Genomic DNA, 19,922 nt, shown 5'->3' on the forward strand with positions numbered 1-19,922 from the left:
CATTATCATATTCCACACCGGAAGTTGCAACTCAAATAGTTTCTACCGATTTCCAAGACGAGGGAAATCTTTGAAAGTAATTATCTGTTAAGCCATCTATTTATTTACTTCGGTTTATTTATAATTTATGATTAATATAAATGTATAGGATAAGAAAAAAAAAAAAAAGAATGAAGATAAAATTTCTCCACTGCATTTGTTTGTATCGAAAAATCTACTTTTATTAACCACGGATGTTTTTTAAAATTAATTTGTATGGTGCTCCAGCGTGGCCGAAAGTAGTAAAAGTATATATATATATATATTCATACATCTGTGTGTCGTTGTGTCTCTGTATGCACCTACCACGATTTGGCAACCGGTGCTGGTTTGTTTACGTCTTCGTAACGTAGCATTTCGGCAAAAGTGATCGATAAAATATGTACCAGGCTTAAAAAAATATAACAGCTGGGTTCGATTTGTTCGACTAAACCCTTAGTGCTCCAGTATTGCTGCAGTCCAAAGACAAATAAGTAAACGATGAAAGATAAAAAGATAAACTTGATGGTTTCTATATTTTAGAGTATTTTAATTAGGAATGAAAAAAGAAGGATTAATTATACTTTTCTTTTATTGAATATTCAATCAAATATTTCATATATAGGTTTTGAAGTGTGGAGAATTTCCAATTTATTATTTTTTTTTTTGCCTTTGTATTTCCTTGCATGCTTTCATTCTCAGACGGTTTGTTTACCTTTTAGCGGCGAAATTTCTGCTGACAAGCAACATGTTCTATCAGAATTCGCTTAACACATTTACACACTTAACTAATTATACAATCTCAGATACGTAAAATATTCGAATTTTTTTTCAAATTGCACCTCGAAAATTAAATAATTGCATCCGGAAAAATCCAATCATTAACAGCAATTCAATTTTACACTTTAAGTGCAGACTGTTAGATTATTCTTCTATTGAAAATTATATCATCGATAACTGATATCTTGGTTACAAAAGCACATTTCATAATCGTTTGAGTATATAAAAAGTCTCTATATCATGTCAAGTTTTGTAACTCAAACTGAAGTTTCGCTTTCTTCTTTGAACTTCTTTGTATTTTATCCATTATATGTATCTCACATTCATACATAACCCTGTTAGGCGTTAGGTTTTTCAGCATATTCAGTGTTTACTGTTAATCCGTTTTCAGAGGGAAACCACTTTCTTTTCTTTAACTGATCCCACCCCGCCATCGAAAGAAACAACTCAAAACTCCGGGTAATTTTTCAGATTAACACCCGCACGATCTTCACTAGGGTTTAGGGTTAGCGTTACGGTTAGGGACGGAAGTCCGTAACCCAAACCCTAAAACCTTAACCGTAATCCTAATCCTAAGATCCTAACATCCTAGTGAAGATCGTGCGGGTGTTAATCTGAAAAATTACCAAATTCCTTTGTTTCTTGTCAGTTCTTCTTGGTGGTTGTAGTGTCAGCTTTTGGTTGCTAAACATTTAAAATCATATCAACATGATAAAGTCAAGAAAAGTCTCTGTTCAGTCTGAAATAAAACCCTTCTTACTATCTCAAAAGAAGTGAAGGACTCGTTGAACAATGTATTCCTATATACATTCTACGGAGACATTTAATGTGACCCTAGATGTACACTGCCTTAGTAAGAAGTGATAGGATGTCATGACCAAAATGTCTGTGATTCAAAAGGCCTGTTCTTTTAGTGCCAACCTGCGTTAACAATACTACAATTTAGGTTAAATAGCTATATGGCTTGTGCCATTGAGAACTCATCAATGAATCCCAGTTACACTTGCTAGACTTCATTCTCATGCACTGGGTCTATTTAGATAAGAAGTTTTATACTTGCTATATCTGAAAGAAGGGGTAGTCCCTCCGAGACTGGTGAGTTAGACGTACCATTCAACCTGTTGCAAATCAACATCTGTAAGAAAGACATAAGCAAGGAAAAGAGAACCAATGTTATGTGGAAGAAAAACTGGAAATAGGGGTTAATGTGGGGCTGGTGGAGGAATGCATCAAGGTGATGAGTGGGTTAGAGGTGTGTATACCCGTGAGAAAGTTACGCGAGACCAGCCAGCTTTGTAAAACAGGCCATTATACTAGCAATAGAAAAGACTGAGAGGAGACAGCATGACTGTGGGCCTGACGCTGAAGTGTGTCTGTTAGCAATTTAATCTTCTCAGGATGTGTTCCACGGTGTTTGTGTGCATAACAGGGCTTCACTTGAATTTTGTAGTGTCTGTAACTGTTGGAGGCTGAAACACTTTCTGGTCCTGAAGAAACGGGCTAGTTTTTGGGATGTGGTCTTAGCTATGTTAAGGATATTTTTGCTAGGAGAGATCCTTGGTGATAGTGAGGACCACTATTTGGAGAGAATGGGAAAGCTCTTGTTTAATGTTACTTATGTTAAAGTAGGGTGCAGTGGTGTTTTTTTTTTTATATGAGTAGTGCTTAGTTTTTTCTACGTTTGCTGTTAAAAGAGACAAGATTGGTTTGGCCCTATCAGAGAATGTTCTTAAGATGTCTGTTCATGGAATCAATGTAGGTTTTGGATATGGTGTTTAGATTGAATGTGGCTGATGTATGGTTGGGGCAGGTATCGTCTGCATAAGAGTGATTGATGTATAGAAGGAATCTTGGGGCGCATTAATGGTGATTGAGAGGGAAGTGGAAAAAGCTCCATCAATACATATTGTGATAGTGTGGCATTAGGAAGGGCATCCAGCTGTAGAAACCAAGCCAAGACAGACTATGGAACTTGGTGTGGCCAACCCATGCCAGTATGGAAAATAGACATTAAATGTAATGATGATGATCTGATAGAAAGTTACCATACCAAGGAATGCAGTTTACAGTAAATAATGCACTCACATTGCATTTAAAAGTAAAAAATTTTCTTGTGTTTGTGATAAATAAATTTGGCCACTTGTCTAATACCACTGTTATTAAAACACGAAATCTAGAAAAGATGGAACGTTGACATTTTGTTGCATTTTCCAAGCTTCTGGGATATAAAACTGCTTTAATCTAATTAGTGGCTGAATTGATTGTGATCAACATATTTCCATCATTTTGTATGTTTCTTTCCTAGAACTATTTTATCAAACATCACAAAATCTAATAGATTCTTCAGTACCTCTATCAAGGTTAGGGCACCAAATATAAGCTTCCATTAGTGCAAGTTATGTGCCTTTTTGTATGTGTCACAAATTTTGGACAAAATTTTTGTCTATAAAGTTCAGGAATGATTAGCATGTTTTTATTGAATATAGAATTATTCTTTACAACCAGTTTAGATGAATGAGAACTTATTGTGCTAAAAGTGTTGATCTAGACCCTTATTTTCCAACCATGTGCTGTATTTTTTTTAAAGTGAACATAAAGGTATATTGTTGAAATGACTGTCCTTAACAGTCTGAACTTTAGCTAAAACAAATTCATCATTAACTGCTTTATGCATTATAGAACAGTTTATCAAACTGATCTGTGTCATAATGCACACTATTAAGCTATCAAGATTGATTGCTTTTTTTTTTACTGAGCATGTGAATGATTTTAGAAATCATATAGTGATAATGTAAGTGTGTATATGGGTGTCTGCTGTAAAATCCCCCCCCCCCCCCGGTAACAAAAGTCTCGAAAGAAAATGAATTGCAAAAACTAATGATCAGACACCTGTGTGAAAAATGTCTTAATCTTCCTATATACCATACCACTGCATTAGTTTAATGTTCAGAATTACACCAGTTTCTTTGAGTTGTGGAAAGTGTATAACTAACATATATATATATAGGACTTTCCATTTTGAGACATTATTCCTGCTACTGCAATTTCAGAAGTCACAATAGTTGAAAAAGTTATGTCATCATCATCATCAGCAGCAGCAGCACTTAATGTCTGTATTCCATGCTGGCATGGGTTGGATGCTTGGCAGGAACTGACAAGGCCAGAGGTTGCACCAGGTTCCATAGTCTGTTTTGGCTTGGTTTCTACAGCTGGATGCCCTTCCTAATGCCATCCACTTTAAGGAGTGTACTGGGTGCTATTTTCATGGCACCAGCACCCACACCAATGCGTTTTATGTGGCACCTTGGTTTTAGGATCTCAATTCTGTTTTGGTAGGTGGATTTACAGTACAACAATGCACCATATATTGTGGTCCTCTATCATCTTTGTAAGGTTCAGCATTTTGAGATCGGCCTTCAATACTTTATCCTATGTCTTCCTGGGTTTTCCTCTCCCACAACTTCCCTCTACTTTTAAGTTATTAAAAAAATAAAATCTGACTGTAAATTATAAACTGATCTGATGTATTTCCAGGAACTCGTTATCAAAATGGAACAGTCTACATTTCGCCAGACAGAAGATCGACATGTATCTGTGGAAGTTACGTCAATGCTCTGGTCACCAAAAATGGACCTTATTGCATTAGCAAATCTTCAAGGGGAGGTAAATATTAAAAAAAAATTCTTCAATTTAGTAAACCCAGAATTTTAAAGAATGCTTACTGTCATTTCTTTGTATTAAAAATATTGCTCCATTTTTCTAATATTATACAATGAAACTTTTTCTTCTGTTTGGTAGGTTGTTCTGCATCGTCTTTCTTGGCAGAAGGTTTGGACTATTCCTGCTCCAGCTGATAATGTTACTGTTGGTAGTATGGCATGGCGCCCAGATGGCCGGAGTAAGTACTTCCCTATTTTAATTGGAAGCTTTTTATTAATTACTTGTAAGACACTCGAGCTATTTATTCTAATTAGCTTCCATATTTTATAAATTCCATTATTAGATCTAAGTTGTTATGTTATTTTAAGCTAGTTTAATGTGTTTTTTTTTTTTGTGGAGGCGCAATGGCCCAGTGGTTAGGGCAGCGGACTTGCGGTCATAGGATCGCAGTTTCGATTCCCAGACCGGGCGTTGTGAGTGTTTATTGAGCGAAAACACCTAAAGCTCCATGAGGCTCTGGCAGGGGATGGTGGCGAACCCTGCTGTACTCTTTCACCACAACTTTCTCTCACTCTTACTTCATGTTTCTGTTGTGCCTGTATTTCAAAGGGCCAGCCTTGTCACACTGTGTCACGCTGAATCTCCCCCGAGAACTACGTTAAGGGTACACGTGTCTGTGGAGTGCTCAGCCACTTGCACGTTAATTTCACGAGCAGGCTGTTCCGTTGATTGGATCAACTGGAACCCTCGACGTCGTAAGCGACGGAGTGCCAACAACAATGTGATTTTGTAATTCAAGACTCATTCTACAAGAATAGGTGCTGGCATGGCTGTATGGTTAAGATTGTTTAGCAACCACATGGTTTCAGGTTCAGTCCTACTCTATGCTACCTTGGGAAAGTATCTTGTATTATACCCCTGGAGTCATCAATGCCTAGTGAGTGAATCTGATCAACAGAAACAAAGAAGCCTGATGTGTGTATATGTGTGTGTGTGTCTTTGTGTCTGTCCCCACTCCTATCTCTTGACAACTGGCGTCGGTTTGTTTATGTTCTTGTAATTTAGAAGTTCTGCAAAAATAACTGATAGGATAAGTACCAGACTTTAAAAAAATAAGTACCGGCAGTTGATTCATTTGACTAAATCTTCAAGGTAGTGCCCCAGCATGGGTGCAATCCAATAACTGAAACAAGTAAAAGATAAAAGCCAAAACTAAATCCTATCAATGATCAGTATAGATTATAACCCTGTATGGTGTTTGCTGTATATTACAGTATTGGCTGTTGGTTACACTCATGGCAAAGTATGTCTTTGTCATATTGAGAATGCTGATGTGCTACATGAAGTTAATATCCATGAAGAAGTGACAAGTATGAGTTGGGTTTCTCAAGTTTTCCCAGACGGCAGTTCTTGGTCTCCTCGTGCTTATCCAGAGGATACTTCAGATCATTACCTACCAAAATTAGAACCTCTTAATAAAAGGTAAGCTTTTTAATACAGAGATGTTATTTATTCCTTTTGGTACCAACCCACCTAAGACCACCCCTGGTTTGGTGATAGAAATCTGTTTTAATCTAAATTAAAATCTTTCGATAGAATTTTTTGTTAATTTATGTTCCAAACTTTATTATTTTCAAAATTAAACGAAATAAAGGCAGTTTATCTCAACAGGAATATAGTAGCAATGAAATTAATATTGTTACTGTTGTTGTTTAGCTGACATTGTAAACAATATAGAGCAATGTATTTCACTAAGACGAAATCGTCACATATTCAAGGGGAGATTATTTGTAAGAGTTATCCACCTTGTAATCTGCATTTCTGATTACAAGAAGGATAATTCTTAACTATACTCTTGATCGAGTGTAGTAGCCATAAAAAAAAAATGACAATTCAATTTTCTTAGTAATATTTAATCGTTCTGGTTGATATGTTGCTTCGTTTTCTTGTGCTTAATTTTAGTTAGCCTTGTTCTTTTTACTTCAAATCTTGCTTCTATTTCTTCTTATATTTGTTGTTGTTATGCAGCATGTCTCCTCTCATCATTCTCAATGTTACCTCCAACACATTGCAACATGGAAGATGACTGTTAAATGACGACAATGTCAGCAATGGCCTGCATTAGAGACTTCTGCTAAATCCTTTCCCACAGAACTTTCACCCTCTGACACCCCTCTTTTTACCTGCGACCATTGACCTAAAAGTGTTCAAACTGAAACATCATTAATATCATTAATCTACAAAGGTCACTGAATGACCCCTTCTTTGCTAACTAACTCATTAATCACAATGAGGACTAGGGAAGAAATATATAAATTATATGTAACTAATATAATTTCTGTTACAGTAGACATTTCAACTTGGGTTGAAGCACTCAATATTCTTTCTAACTGGAAATTATATCTATATGTTATAGCCTTATATCCTATATTGTATAATTATCCGAATATATTATTACATTAACTGAGGTCTTTCGATGTATGTTTGCAGAGAAGAAAGTGTTGAAGATGCCAAGAAAGTTAAAAATCAAAAAGAGTAAGTACAGATTTATATAATGAAACTTTGGAACTCCTATACCAGGACTCCTCTACTGGATGCTGCTTAAAGTCTTACCCTGGACATACCATATATACATATATATATATATATATATATATATATATGCGTGCGTGTGTGTGTGTATATATATGTATACACATGCACGCACGCACACACACACATATATATGTATTTGTATATACACACACATACATATGTATACATATATGCATATATATGTATATATCATCATCATCATCATCGTTTAACGTCTGCTTTCCATGCTAGCATGGGTTGGACAATTTGACTGAGGACTGGTGAAACCAGATGGCTACACCAGGCTCCAATCTCATTTGGCAGAGTTTCTACAGCTGGATGCCCTTCCTAACGCCAACCACTCAGAGAGTGTAGTGGGTGCTTTTACGTGTCACCCGCATGGAGGCCAGTCAGGCGGTACTGGCAACGGCCACGCTCAAAATGGTGCATCTCATGTGCCACCCGCACAAGAGCCAGTCCAGGGCACTGGCAACGATCTCGCTCGAAAATCCCACGAAGGCCAGTCAGGCAGCACTGGCAACAGCCACGCTCAAAATGGTGTATCTCATGTGTCACCCGCACAAGAGCCAGTCCAGGGGCACTGGCAACGATATATACACATGTATACATATATGCATATATATGTATATATATTTATATACATATACATACACATAAATACATATGTGTATATATATGTATATATATATATATACACAAATATACATATATGTGTATATATATATATATATATATATATATATATATATATATATATATGTGTGTATGTATGTATGTATGTACGTCCGTCCGTCCGTCTATCCCCTGTGCTGGTAGTACGTAAAAAGCACCATCCGAATGTGGTCAATGCCGTGCTGGTGGCATGTAAAAACCACTCACTACACTCTCAGGTCTACCACAGGGCTGATCTAGAGTAAAACCACCAGACCGGTACTTCTCAAGCCATCGATGTACAGTGCACTCATTTGTCACATCTTCACCAAACATCTGATTGTTGTTTCAAGCTGTCTAGGATGCATTGGTTCTACAATGGAGCTCATATTCAGAAACAGCACAATTTTATTATCTACTCATGGGTTCACAAAAATTGATTTACGAGAGAAAACTCACAATATAATCAGACACCATGAATTGCATTTTGCAAAGTGATGATGTAACTCTTCAATGTTGCAAAACAAAGAATTGTCAGGATAAAACATTAGAGTTAACAACTGTCAAACTTGGTACATAAGAAAATTGGACATTTCATTCTTAATGACCTGATATATATATATATGTATATATATACACACACACATACACTCACACACATATAACACACCATATACACACATCATACACACACACACACACACATACACACACACACACACTCATCAATTATAAACGTCCACAATAAGATAAAGTATGAATGTATGTTACAAAATAAGTAGTTTTTAATAGAATTTGCTTGTTTTATGTACCTTACTTAAAATGTTTCCATCTCAGAGCTTATAGTTTGCTTACCATTAATTGTGTGTTTTTATTTTTAGTCTGTTTTTTCATATTTGATTTTTTTCTTCTTATTCGTCCATCTATTATTTTTTTCAGATTAAATCTACTAGTTGTTGGTTCAGCTGTTGGAAATGTCTATTTGTTTGCTTATGGTATATTTCCATGTGGATCTATAATCTTAATGCATCCTAGCATTCAGGACAAGGTATTGTCTTTCATTTAAAAAATTGTATTTGCATGTTGTATAGTTCATTCTGCTTAATTATATAATTTCAATGATTGAAGTTATGCAATTAACTGAATTCATATAGTAGGCAATAAATTTATGAGATTTCAATGTATTATCAGTAGCAAGGTATTGTGGCTATGTTACATAAGTATGGATTCTTCTTCATCATCATCATCATCACCATCCTTTTTTGTAGAGGATTAGATGTCAGGGGCTGAAGTATTTTCTGGCTTTGAAGAAGAAGCCAGTCTTTGTGATGCAATCTTTATTTTGTTCAGGATATAATTCACTTGAAGAGATGTGGTGATAGTAGGATATGGCATTTATAGTGATCTTAAAGGTTTTAACTCCATGTTTGTGTTGGTGCCACATAAAACACACCCGTACCGGTGGCGTGTAAAAAGCATCCAGCTCACTCTGTAAAGTGGTTGGCATAGGAAGGGTATCCAGCTGTAGAAAACATGCCAAAACAGGCAAGTGGAGCCTGGACAAACTATCCAATCCATGTCAGCATTGAAAATGGACATTAGATGATGATAATGATATTTGTGTCAAGTCTAGTGGTTCAGTAATGAATTTAAGTTGTTTTACTTTGTGTTTATTTTCCTTTTACAGAGAAGTCGAGTGAACTCTGCTATGATATCTCAAGATCTGTATACACTCTGGTTAATTCTAGAAGTTACTGAAGATGATTCTGGTGACTGTGGTTATTACTTAGCCTCGGTAAGTACAATAAAGTGAATCTAAAACAGCAAGCAAGTGTGAGTGAAATAAGGAAATAGTTAAGTGTTAGTCATCAGTGGTCAACAAATAACAGTTTGAATATGTAGTAAATAAAATACAACTTGGCTAAAAAAAATTTTTTAAATGTAATGTTTGCCCCTCCTCCACTGATTGACAGCTGGTGTTGACGTGTTTAAGTCCCCATAACTTAGTGGTTTGGCAAAAGAGACTAATAGAATAAGTGTCAGGTTTAAAAAGGAAATAAGTACTGGGGTCGATTAGTTCAATAAAACTCCCTCAAGGCAGTGCCACAACATGGCCAATATTACAAGGATGCTGAAGAATATACTTTGATGGGTAATCAGAAATGATGAAAAATAGAACCTGTTGATTTAGAAGTATTTTCATATATACTAATTCATTAAAAAAATCTAGAATTAAAACCACTGATAATAATCATGGCCTGTTGTGGAGAAGGTTTTGCTATCATTTCTTGCTTGCTGTTGTAGAAATTGCATTATTGACATGAATGAAGGATACTGTTTCATAACGTAATCCTTATGCATGACTTACTCTTCCTTTTCTTAAAAAGTTTTTTATTTTTAATTTCAATTTAATAAAAAAATTTTTTTCAGATGGACACTACACTTCTGGCTAGCAGACATCAAGAACTTCGATTACTTGCACTGAAATATGCAGAACTATCTTCTCTTTTAGAAGTAAGTACATTTCTTGGCAGTGAACTTACCATATATTGGGTTATCCCATAAATAATGCGTTTTTTTGATACTTCTTTTATTTTACAAAATTCTCATTCATTGGACAATGAACTTTACTTGCGAAGACCTATTGAGGCAAGTGTAAACAAGCCATGATGTGGCCGGTGACAGTACCGCCTGATTGGCACTCGTGCCAGTAGAACGTTTAAAGCACATCCGAATGTAATTGTTGCCAGGGCCACAGATTGGTAACAGTGTTGTTACCATCAACAACTGTCACTTAGATGATAGTAAAGGAATGTCATTATCGTTTTATCATCATTTTAACCTCTACTTTTCCATGTTTACATGGCTTAGGCCAGATTTGTTCATGCAGATTTTCTATGGGTAGATGTTCTTCCCGTTGCCAATCCCCTGTCTGTTTCCAAGCAAGTTGATATTTTGCCCAAGCCCAAGCATTTTTTTTACAGAAGATTGCAAACAAATGACACCATTTATAAGACGGTGACATTTGTTGGCAATTAGGATATGATGTAAAGACAAGTAGGTTCTAGAAGCATAATATTTATGCACACAACTGGACCCCTCTGTGAAGTGGTTGGTGTTCAAAAAGGGATCCAGCTGTAGAAATCATGTCAAAACTGAGACACAGGAGCAAGACAAGATCTTTCAACCCATTGGATCCTCTCAAACCTTCCAACTCATGCCACAAGGAGAAGCAAACTTGATATATATATATGATGGGCTTCAGTTTTTGTTTTCCAGATTCACTCACTATATTTTGGTTGGCCACTTGCCCTAAGTACTATATAGTAGGACTGAACCTGAAACCACACGATTCCAAAGCAATGTTAAATAATGATGATGTTCCTTTCAGAAACAAGTGTAAAAAATCTTAAATGCTTTTGATTACTCTGAATGAATGAAACACTATCTTTTATCAATGCTGTTTGGTAACTTTTCCAGTACTTGAACTCCACAATTCAGCAGATGACAGAAGCATGGGAAGATATTCTTATGGAAATGGATGACAAGTTGCTAAAGTTTGCTGAAGAGAAAAAGGTTAGGAACTGGTGTAATCTTAGTTTTTATCTTCAGACTTCTTATATGAACACCTCTCTTTTATAGCTACTAAATTAATATTGAATGCATAAGCATTTACTGAGTTGTAGAAGAACGCTGAGGATTGAACAAAAATCCAATATCTTCTGGTGATTTAATTTCTTCTTTATGTATAAGTCATTTCTATATTCTTTGTTGACAGTTGCTCCAGTTGTTCTATTACACTGTGTAACATGATTTTTGTCCTTGAGTTGCAACCATTATTTCTTATTTGCTTATTCCTGGGAAGTATGAAAAATGGCTAATATTTCCTTCAAACTTTTCTTTTGTTGTGATATTCATTCAAACCCTAAAGAATCCCTCTCAACACATGACTATAATGCTACCTCACTACTCCTGCTCATGATCAGAGATGCACATATTGTCAGCCACTAAGGGATATGCTCAAGTTGTTAAAGTCAAGCAATTGACAAGCAAATCTGTGGTATTGAGCAGAATATTTGCTATAACATTATTTCTGCCTCAGCAACTCAGTGCTGAATCTGTCTGAAATGTAATGGAAAATAGGTCAGTTTAAAAAAAACTTCGATGTTCAGGTCACAAAAGCAAAGTTTGAAGGGAATAATAGTAATTTCCTTTGATTTCTAGATAGAACCAAATAAGAAATAACACTTACTGACCAAAGACAAAATAAGAAATTAAAATTTTGTTATACAGTGTTATTGATATATTTCTATATTATCTCTTGTAGTTTTAGCGTCTTAACATTTGAAATATTTAATTTACAGCAATGTGGTAGTTCCCGACCTGCAGTCTCTGTATCTACAGATCTTCTTGAAATGTTGCTCATGGGCAGAGCAAGGTAAATTACATTTACTAAACTGCATTTCGTTGATGTCCTATTTACTCTGATGGTGTCTTTTGACTCCTTTCTGTGCCTCAAGGGTTTTTGATTAACAAAATAATCATTCTATGTTGCAGCACTGAACTTCGTCTATTTCTTCTACATGAACTGACAGAAAAGGTAAATGAATGTATTTTTTTACAATGGTAAATCTATTGACAAAATATGAAAATAGAAATATTTTCTGTTAATTTCATCATCGTAGTCGCTGTTGTTGTCATCATTATCATTTTAATGCCAACTTTTCCATGCAAGGAGGTAGACAGGGCTATTAGACAAAAGAAACAGGCTTGGAAGGACTGGAAGAACGGTGGTAGCAGGGAATTGTACCAATGTGCCAGAAGGGAGGCTAGGCGACAGGTTTATTTAGCTAGAGGGGAAGCAGATAAGGAAAGATTTGCCAATGTTCTGCGCCGTGAGGACCAAAGACTCGAGGTATTTCGTGTTGCAAGACAGTGTAGGAGAGAGAATAGTGATGTTGTAGGAGAGAAATGTGTTCGCATGGATGATGGTACGCTTGCATTAAATGAGGATGCAAAGAAAGAGGTCTGGAGATGCCACTACGATAGATTGCTTAATAAAGAGAATGAATGGGAGAAAGAGAGCCTGCCGTATGTCGACCCAATAGAGGGACCAGCTATCCGAGTTGATAGTACCAGGGTAGATAAAGCAATTAAGAGTATGAAGACCGGGAAAGCCCCCGGCCCATCAGGAATCACTGCAGAGATGCTCAAAATATCTGGCAGTGTTGGCTATAGCCTAGTCACCCGTATTACGAACCAGGTGATACACGAAGGAGTCATACCCAATGACTGGTGTAGCAGCATCATAGTCAACTGCTACAAAGGTAAAGGTGACGCTTTAGATACAAATAATTACAGAGGCATCAAGCTGTTAGATCAGGTTATGAAAGTTACAGAGAGGGTCATAGCCCAACTAATTAGGGAGCGAATCAATTTAGATGAGATGCAGTTTGGGTTCGTGCCAGGTAAAAGCACTACTGATGCCTTATTTCTAGTGAGACAGTTGCAGGAGAAATACCTAGCTAAGGATAAACCTCTGTACCTGGCTTTCGTTGACATGGAGAAAGCCTTTGACAGGGTCCCCCGATCCCTTATCTGGTGGTCAATGAGGAAACTTGGGATAGAAGAATGGTTAGTGAGAGCTGTGCGAGCCATGTACAGAGATGCTGCCAGTAAGGTGAGGGTTGGAAATGAGTACAGCAATGAATTCCGGGTAGAGGTAGGGGTCCACCAAGGTTCCGTCCTCAGCCCCCTCTTATTTACCATAGTCCTCCAGGCAATCACAGAGGAGTTCAAGACAGGTTGCCCCTGGGAGCTCCTCTATGCTGATGACCTTGCCCTAATTGCGGAGTCACTATCAGAACTAGAGGAGAAGTTTCAGGTGTGGAAGCAAGGTCTAGAATTGAAGGGCCTTAGAGTCAACCTAGCTAAAACCAAAATCCTAATAAGTAGGAATGTAGATAAAACACAAACCCCTTCAGGTAGATGGCCCTGCTCAGTATGTAGAAAAGGAGTAGGTAGTAACTCTATAAGATGTACCCGGTGCAAGCTATGGACACATAAGAGGTGCAGCAACATCAAAGGCAGGTTAACTTGCAAGTTAGTTTTTGTTTGTGGCAGATGTTCAGGTGCAATAAAGACTGCAAACAAACAGGAAACAACTTCTATCTCATTCCAGGGTGAAAAACTAGAGGTAGTCGATAGCTTCCGCTATCTGGGCGACCAAGTTAGTAGTGGGGGTGGGTGCGCTGAAAGTGTAGCTGCTAGAATAAGAATAGCCTGGGCAAAGTTTAGAGAGCTCTTACCCCTGCTGGCGACAAAGGGACTCTCACTCAGAGTAAAAGGCAGACTGTATGACGCATGCGTACGAACAACCATGCTACATGGCAGTGAAACATGGGCTGTAACTGCTGAGGACATACGTAAGCTCGCAAGGAATGAAGCCAGTATGCTCCGTTGGATGTGTAATGTCAATGTGAATACCCGTCAGAGTGTAAGTATCTTGAGAGAAAAGCTGAACATTAGAAGCATCAGTTGTGGCGTGCAAGAGAGACGATTGCGCTGGTATGGACATGTGGTGAGAATGGAGGAGGATAGCTGCGTGAAAAAGTGCCACACCCTAACAGTTGAGGGAACCCGTGGAAGAGGTAGGCCCAGGAAGACCTGGGCTGAGGTGGTGAGGCAAGGCCTTCGTACATTGGGCCTCACCGAGGCGATGACTACTGACCGAGACCTTTGGAAATGTGCTGTGCGTGAGAAGACCCGGCAAGCCAAGTAAGATCGTTGCCAGTGCCCCTGGACTGGTTCTTGTGCGGGTGGCACATGAGATGCACCATTTTGAGCGTGGCCGTTGCCAGTACCGCCTGACTGGCTCCTGAAGGATTTTCGAGCGAGATCGTTGCCAGTGCCCCTGGACTGGCTTGTGCGGGTGGCACATAAAAGACACCATTTCGAGCGTGGCCGTTTTCGTGCGGGTGACACGTAAAAGCACCCACTACACTCTCTGAGTGGTTGGCGTTAGGAAGGGCATCCAGCTGTAGAAACTCTGCCAAATCAGACTGGAGCCTGGTGTTGCCATCCGGTTTCACCAGTCCTCAGTCAAATCGTCCAACCCATGCTAGCATGGAAAGCGGACGTTAAACGATGATGATGATGATGATGATGATGATGTAGGTCAGACAGAAATAATTGAAACAGTTTTTCTACAGTCAGTTACCCTTCTTGTAACCAACCCTCACATGTTTTCAATCAAAGTAATATTTCCCCATGACTGGATGTTTTCATAGAAGATTGGAAATGACACTGCTTGTACAATGGCACACTCATTTACATCTATCACACAATGTCAAGATTAGATGGCATGAACATAAACACACATGCAAGCACACAAGTGTACATACACACATGCACATGCATGCACCCCTCCCCCACAAGTATGTACAAATATTACAAACATATATACATATGTATGATGGGTTTCTTTCAGTTTCTGCCTACCAAATCCACTCAAGGTTTTGGTTAACTTGGGGCTTTAGTAGAAAACACTTGCCCAAGGTATCATGCCGTGGGACTGAACCTTAAACCACAAATTTAAGAAGTAAAATTCTTAACCACACTACTATGCCCTGGCAATATAACTTCTGAAGATTGAAATTACATTAGTAGTTACCATTTCGAAAGCAATTTATCATTTTCTTTATTCTCCATTTTTGAATATGTTTCTATAACAGCATGGGAAGGATAATTTTGGGGAAATATATATTTGTATATATGTTAAGGTACTCCTGTATTCTCTCTCCATACATCTAGCCATTTGGTTGTAAAGTAGGAGTTGTACATGATGTCAGCCTAGTGGACTGAAGCAAGCAAAATTATGTACCTTTCCTGTGAGGGCATAATATAGTGATAGGGTCTTTTTAGTCATTATAAGTAGGAATTGTATGAAAAAAATTGTTAAAATATGTTGTATATTGTAGAAGTATAACCAATTTATTGTGCATAAATTTTAATGATAAAATCTTATATGGACCCTGGTTGAGAACCACTGGGATAGATGATTATTTGAAACTCAGACTTATTTTATAAAAATATTTTATCATTAATTAATCCTTTATATATTATATTTTTGACATATTGATGATTTTTCAGGGTCTCAAAAAGCTTGGTCTTTCTATTGAGTCATCTTATCTAAGTATACAAAAACTGGTAGTCCGTCTTCAAAAGTAAGTTTTTTTTGGATTATTAATTCTGATATATTTACTACTGCTTGTTTTCGTCTGTTTTCATTTTATTAAGCAGTACATCTTTTATTTTTTTCTTCTCCTTTCATACTCTTACAAATTTACTTACCCATTCGCCCTGTCCAATCCTCTCTATCACTTTCCTTATATTCACTTTCCTGTCTCTTGAGGGTATGCCCTGGCACATCTTCATAATTTTCTCTCTTTTTCAACGACATTAGCTATGTATCTCCTCTAAAGCAAGACACTTGAAGATGTTCCTTTATCATGCTTTAGCCTCCCTTCATCTGGCATACCCCCCGCTCAATACTACACTACTCTCAATTGTAGGTCTTATCTTGTGAGTTACTTGGTTACCTCACAAGTGCCAGTCCCAAATAAAAAAAAAATCCCAGTACACACTGTAAAGTGGTTGGCACTAGGAAGGGTATCAAGCTATAGAAATCATCCCAAAACAGACATTGGGGCTTCATGCAGTCCTCTTGCTTACTGGCTCTTGTTGAACTTCCAGCCCATGCCATCATGGAAAACAGACAGTAAATGATGTTGATCCTCATATTGTTATCATCTCTTATATTCTAAATGCTTATTAGATTGCTTCTTATCTGTGATTATCTATGTATCTTATACTTTATAGAATAGTTACATAACAGTTAATAACATTAGTAAAGCTGTAACATTGCAAATAATACCAAAAACTTCTCTTTGTTAGGTTTACATTTTTCTGAACATAATCCTTTTACTGTGAAATTAAATTTCATGGTTATTCTAGTAATCATCATCATTGTTTAATGTATGCTTTCCATGCTAGCATGGGTTGGAAGATTTGACTGAGGACTGGTGATCCAGATGACTACACCAGGCTCCAATCTAATTTGGCAGAGTTTCTACAGCTGGATGCCCTTCCTAATGCCAACCACTCCGAGAGTGTAGTGGGTGCTTTTACGTGCCACTGGCACGAAGGCCAGTCAGGCGGTACTGGCAACGGCCACACTCAAAATGGTGTATTTTATGTGCCACCTGCACAGGAGCCAGTCCAGCGGCACTGGCAACGATCTCACTCGAATCTCTTTACACGTGCCAGGAACGCGAAGCTGCGGCACAAGTGCCAGGTAGGCGATGCTGGTAACGATCACACTCACAAATCACATTGCTTCAATAAACTTGATATAATTTGACATAACAGAAAATAGTTTCCTGCATGACATTTCTCAACAAAAGATAGATTAGTATATAAACTGCTTACCATAGTTAAATGCTAAGCTCCATTGTGATATTGTTTCTTTTTATAAATTAGCTGACAAACGTATTTATTTTCTCCTGACTTTAGTGTTGGAGTATCAATAATGAATCATCTCAGAGATCTATATGGTATGTCAATGTGGTACGACAGATTTGGTGTTGTAGGTTTGACTAGTAAGAGTTTACATGAAGCAGTTATGGCTTCTTGTACCTTTGTGATGAAGGCTAGTGAACTGCACCAGTAAGTTGTTCTTTTATTATTTTGTTTGTATCATTATCTTGTTCTTTAAATATTGTCTACAAAAATTATATTGAATATCTATGAAAGGTTACATGTGTGTGTGTCATTTACTTGTTTTACCCATTAGACTGCAGCCATGCTTTGAAGAATTTTAGTCGAATGTACTTATTATTTTTTTGTAAAGACTGGTACTTATTCTATTGGTCTCGTTTGCCAAACTGCTCCAGGCTATAGTAGAAGACACTTGCCTAAGTTGTCATGCAGTGGAACCCAGAATCATGTGGTTGAGAAGCTGGAAGGCTGCACCAGACTACAGTCTGATTTGGCATGGTTTTCTATGGCTGGATGCCCTCCCTAATGCCAACCACTCTTAGAGTGTGATGGATGCTTTTACATGCCACCGGCACGACACCAGTAGCTGCCACTTCTGCGAGTTTGCATGGCTTGATGGGTCTTCTTCTCAAGCATGACATAATGTCAAGGGTCTCGGTCATTGCTTCCGTCAGGCCTAACACAAAAGAACTCAGCCACTTTGGCTCACTGAGGCCCAACGCTTGAAAGGAACTCAGTCACTTTGCTTCCATGACACCCAATGCTCGAAAGCTGCTCTTTTTTTTTTCTATCTTTGCAGCCCCTTACACTACAGTGGCCTCAAGCCTTGTATGGGAAAAAGTCATATACAAAAGAAAACAAAACAAAAAAAAAGCAAAAACAAAAAAAAAACCCCTTCAAAACGCCATTACGTCTGTTTTCATTGCTAATTTACAATCTATTCAGTGTTTTTCTTTTGTTTGTTTTAGAGTAATTGACCGAAGTATTAAAAGTTTAAAAGCCTTTTTCCGATGGTTGTATGTTGGTAAGTTCAGAGTGTTAATTCAACTCTTATCTATTTTGGGAAAGACGTGTTTTGATTTTCTATATATGTTCTTAATTCTGTTTACAATGAAGCAGAAGGAAAACTGCTTAATGAATTAATAAACAAGAAATCAGGGTTGAGGAGAAAAAACAAAACAACATTTAAGCAAACTTGCTTTTACTCAGGTTAAAAAGTTAATCCTTCCATCACCAGTGAGAACACCTAAAAAGGCCTGAGTGCAGCTGGTGTCCATGCTGACCAGTGGTGGCATGACTTTTTGTCTCCTTCTGATACTGTTCTTTGAACATAGCATATCCGTAAGAAATGTTCTCTCAGGACAAGTATTTATTTCTTTATTGCCCATAGGGGGCTAAACATAGAGGGGACAAACAAGGACAGACAAAGGGATTAAGTCGATTACACTGATCCCAGTGCATAACCGGTGCTTATTTAATGGACCCTGAAAGGATGAAAGGCAAAGTCGGCCTTGGTGAAATTTGAACTCAGAACATAAAGACAGACGAAATACCGCTAAGCATTTCACCTGGCATGCTAACAATTCTGCCAGATCACCGCCTCAGGACAAATATTGCAGTAACTGGCCTATTGACAGTGTGTATTAATTGGCTTTTTAAAAAAAAAAATATTTGAATTGACTAAACAGAATAGGAGGAGATACATGGGATGGAGAGTTGCTAAAGAGGTGATGAAAGATTTCCTGACAAAGGACATAAAATAAGGACAATAATAAATCTGAAGTGAAGAATGAATATATAGTCATCATCATCATCATCGTTTAACGTCCGCTTTCCATGCTAGCATGAGTTGGACGATTTGACTGAGGACTGGCGAACCAGATGGCTACACCAGGCTATAATCTGATTTGGCAGAGTTTCTACAGCTGGATGCCCTTCCTAACGCCAACCACTCTGAGAGTGTAGTGGGTGCTTTTACGTGCCACCAGCACGAAGGCCAGTCAGGCGGTACTGGCAATGGCCACGCTCAAAATGGTGTATTTTATGTGCCAGCTGCACAGGAGCTAGTCCAGCGGCACTGGCAACAATCTCACTCGAATGTCTTTACATGTGCCAGGAAGGCGATTTGTTAGTGTGCGTGTTTATTTGGCAAAAAAAAAAAAAAAATAATAATAAATGACCATTCTGAAATATAACAATATCTGTTTCAACACTTGATTTCACATCAGTAATTTTTCAAAATAAATACACAGATGTAATATTTGAATGTTTAGCTCAATTTTTCTCATTTCTTTTAGATGGCTTGTTCATTTTTTAATACACTTTGTACAATTCATATATAAGCTACAATTTAAAGAAATGATTTTCATATTTACTTTTATAACTTGTCAAAGTAATTTTTTTTTTTTACCTTTTTAAACACTATGACTGTTAGAAAACTATATTTTTTTTATATACTTTAATATTTTTAGTTATGTTACGTTTGGCTGGTGAATTACCTCCAACTCAAGAACTCAGTAAGGTCAGCAATCTCACATTTATTTCTTTTATTCTTTTACTTGTTTCAGTCATCTGACTGTGGCCATGCTGGAACACCACCTTTAGTTGAACAAATTGATTCTAGGACTTATTTTTGTAAGCCTAGTACTTATTCTATCAGT

At 37.4% G+C, this 19,922-nt stretch overlaps 1 protein-coding gene across 5 annotated transcripts in view; it reads left to right on the forward strand.

Moving 5' to 3' along the window:
* Positions 1 to 14: 14 nt before the first annotated feature.
* Positions 15 to 19,922, forward strand: part of LOC106884231 (anaphase-promoting complex subunit 4) — a 95,701-nt gene continuing 75,793 nt past the window's right edge. For 3 of the 5 annotated variants that reach the window (XR_016238791.1, XM_052976733.2, XM_089344235.1), the window contains exons 1-15: positions 15 to 287; positions 4,333 to 4,461; positions 4,597 to 4,696; positions 5,733 to 5,940; positions 6,949 to 6,993; positions 8,644 to 8,752; positions 9,392 to 9,499; positions 10,135 to 10,218; positions 11,185 to 11,280; positions 12,069 to 12,142; positions 12,262 to 12,304; positions 15,856 to 15,929; positions 17,278 to 17,430; positions 18,231 to 18,286; positions 19,734 to 19,783. Coding sequence is in view for 3 of the 5 variants with exons in the window: in XM_052976733.2 (XP_052832693.2) it covers positions 234 to 287; positions 4,333 to 4,461; positions 4,597 to 4,696; positions 5,733 to 5,940; positions 6,949 to 6,993; positions 8,644 to 8,752; positions 9,392 to 9,499; positions 10,135 to 10,218; positions 11,185 to 11,280; positions 12,069 to 12,142; positions 12,262 to 12,304; positions 15,856 to 15,929; positions 17,278 to 17,430; positions 18,231 to 18,286; positions 19,734 to 19,783 (1,383 nt within the window). In the remaining 2 variants the exon portion in view is untranslated. The remainder of the gene's footprint in view (positions 288 to 4,332; positions 4,462 to 4,596; positions 4,697 to 5,732; positions 5,941 to 6,948; positions 6,994 to 8,643; positions 8,753 to 9,391; positions 9,500 to 10,134; positions 10,219 to 11,184; positions 11,281 to 12,068; positions 12,143 to 12,261; positions 12,305 to 15,855; positions 15,930 to 17,277; positions 17,431 to 18,230; positions 18,287 to 19,733; positions 19,784 to 19,922) is intronic. The other 2 variants (XR_016238793.1, XM_014935494.3) reach the window with 1 other exon arrangement.

This window comes from Octopus bimaculoides, chromosome 2, assembly GCF_046866305.1.
Source record: "Octopus bimaculoides isolate indiv1 chromosome 2, ASM4686630v1, whole genome shotgun sequence".
In the NCBI taxonomy this organism is placed as follows: domain Eukaryota; kingdom Metazoa; phylum Mollusca; class Cephalopoda; order Octopoda; family Octopodidae; genus Octopus; species Octopus bimaculoides.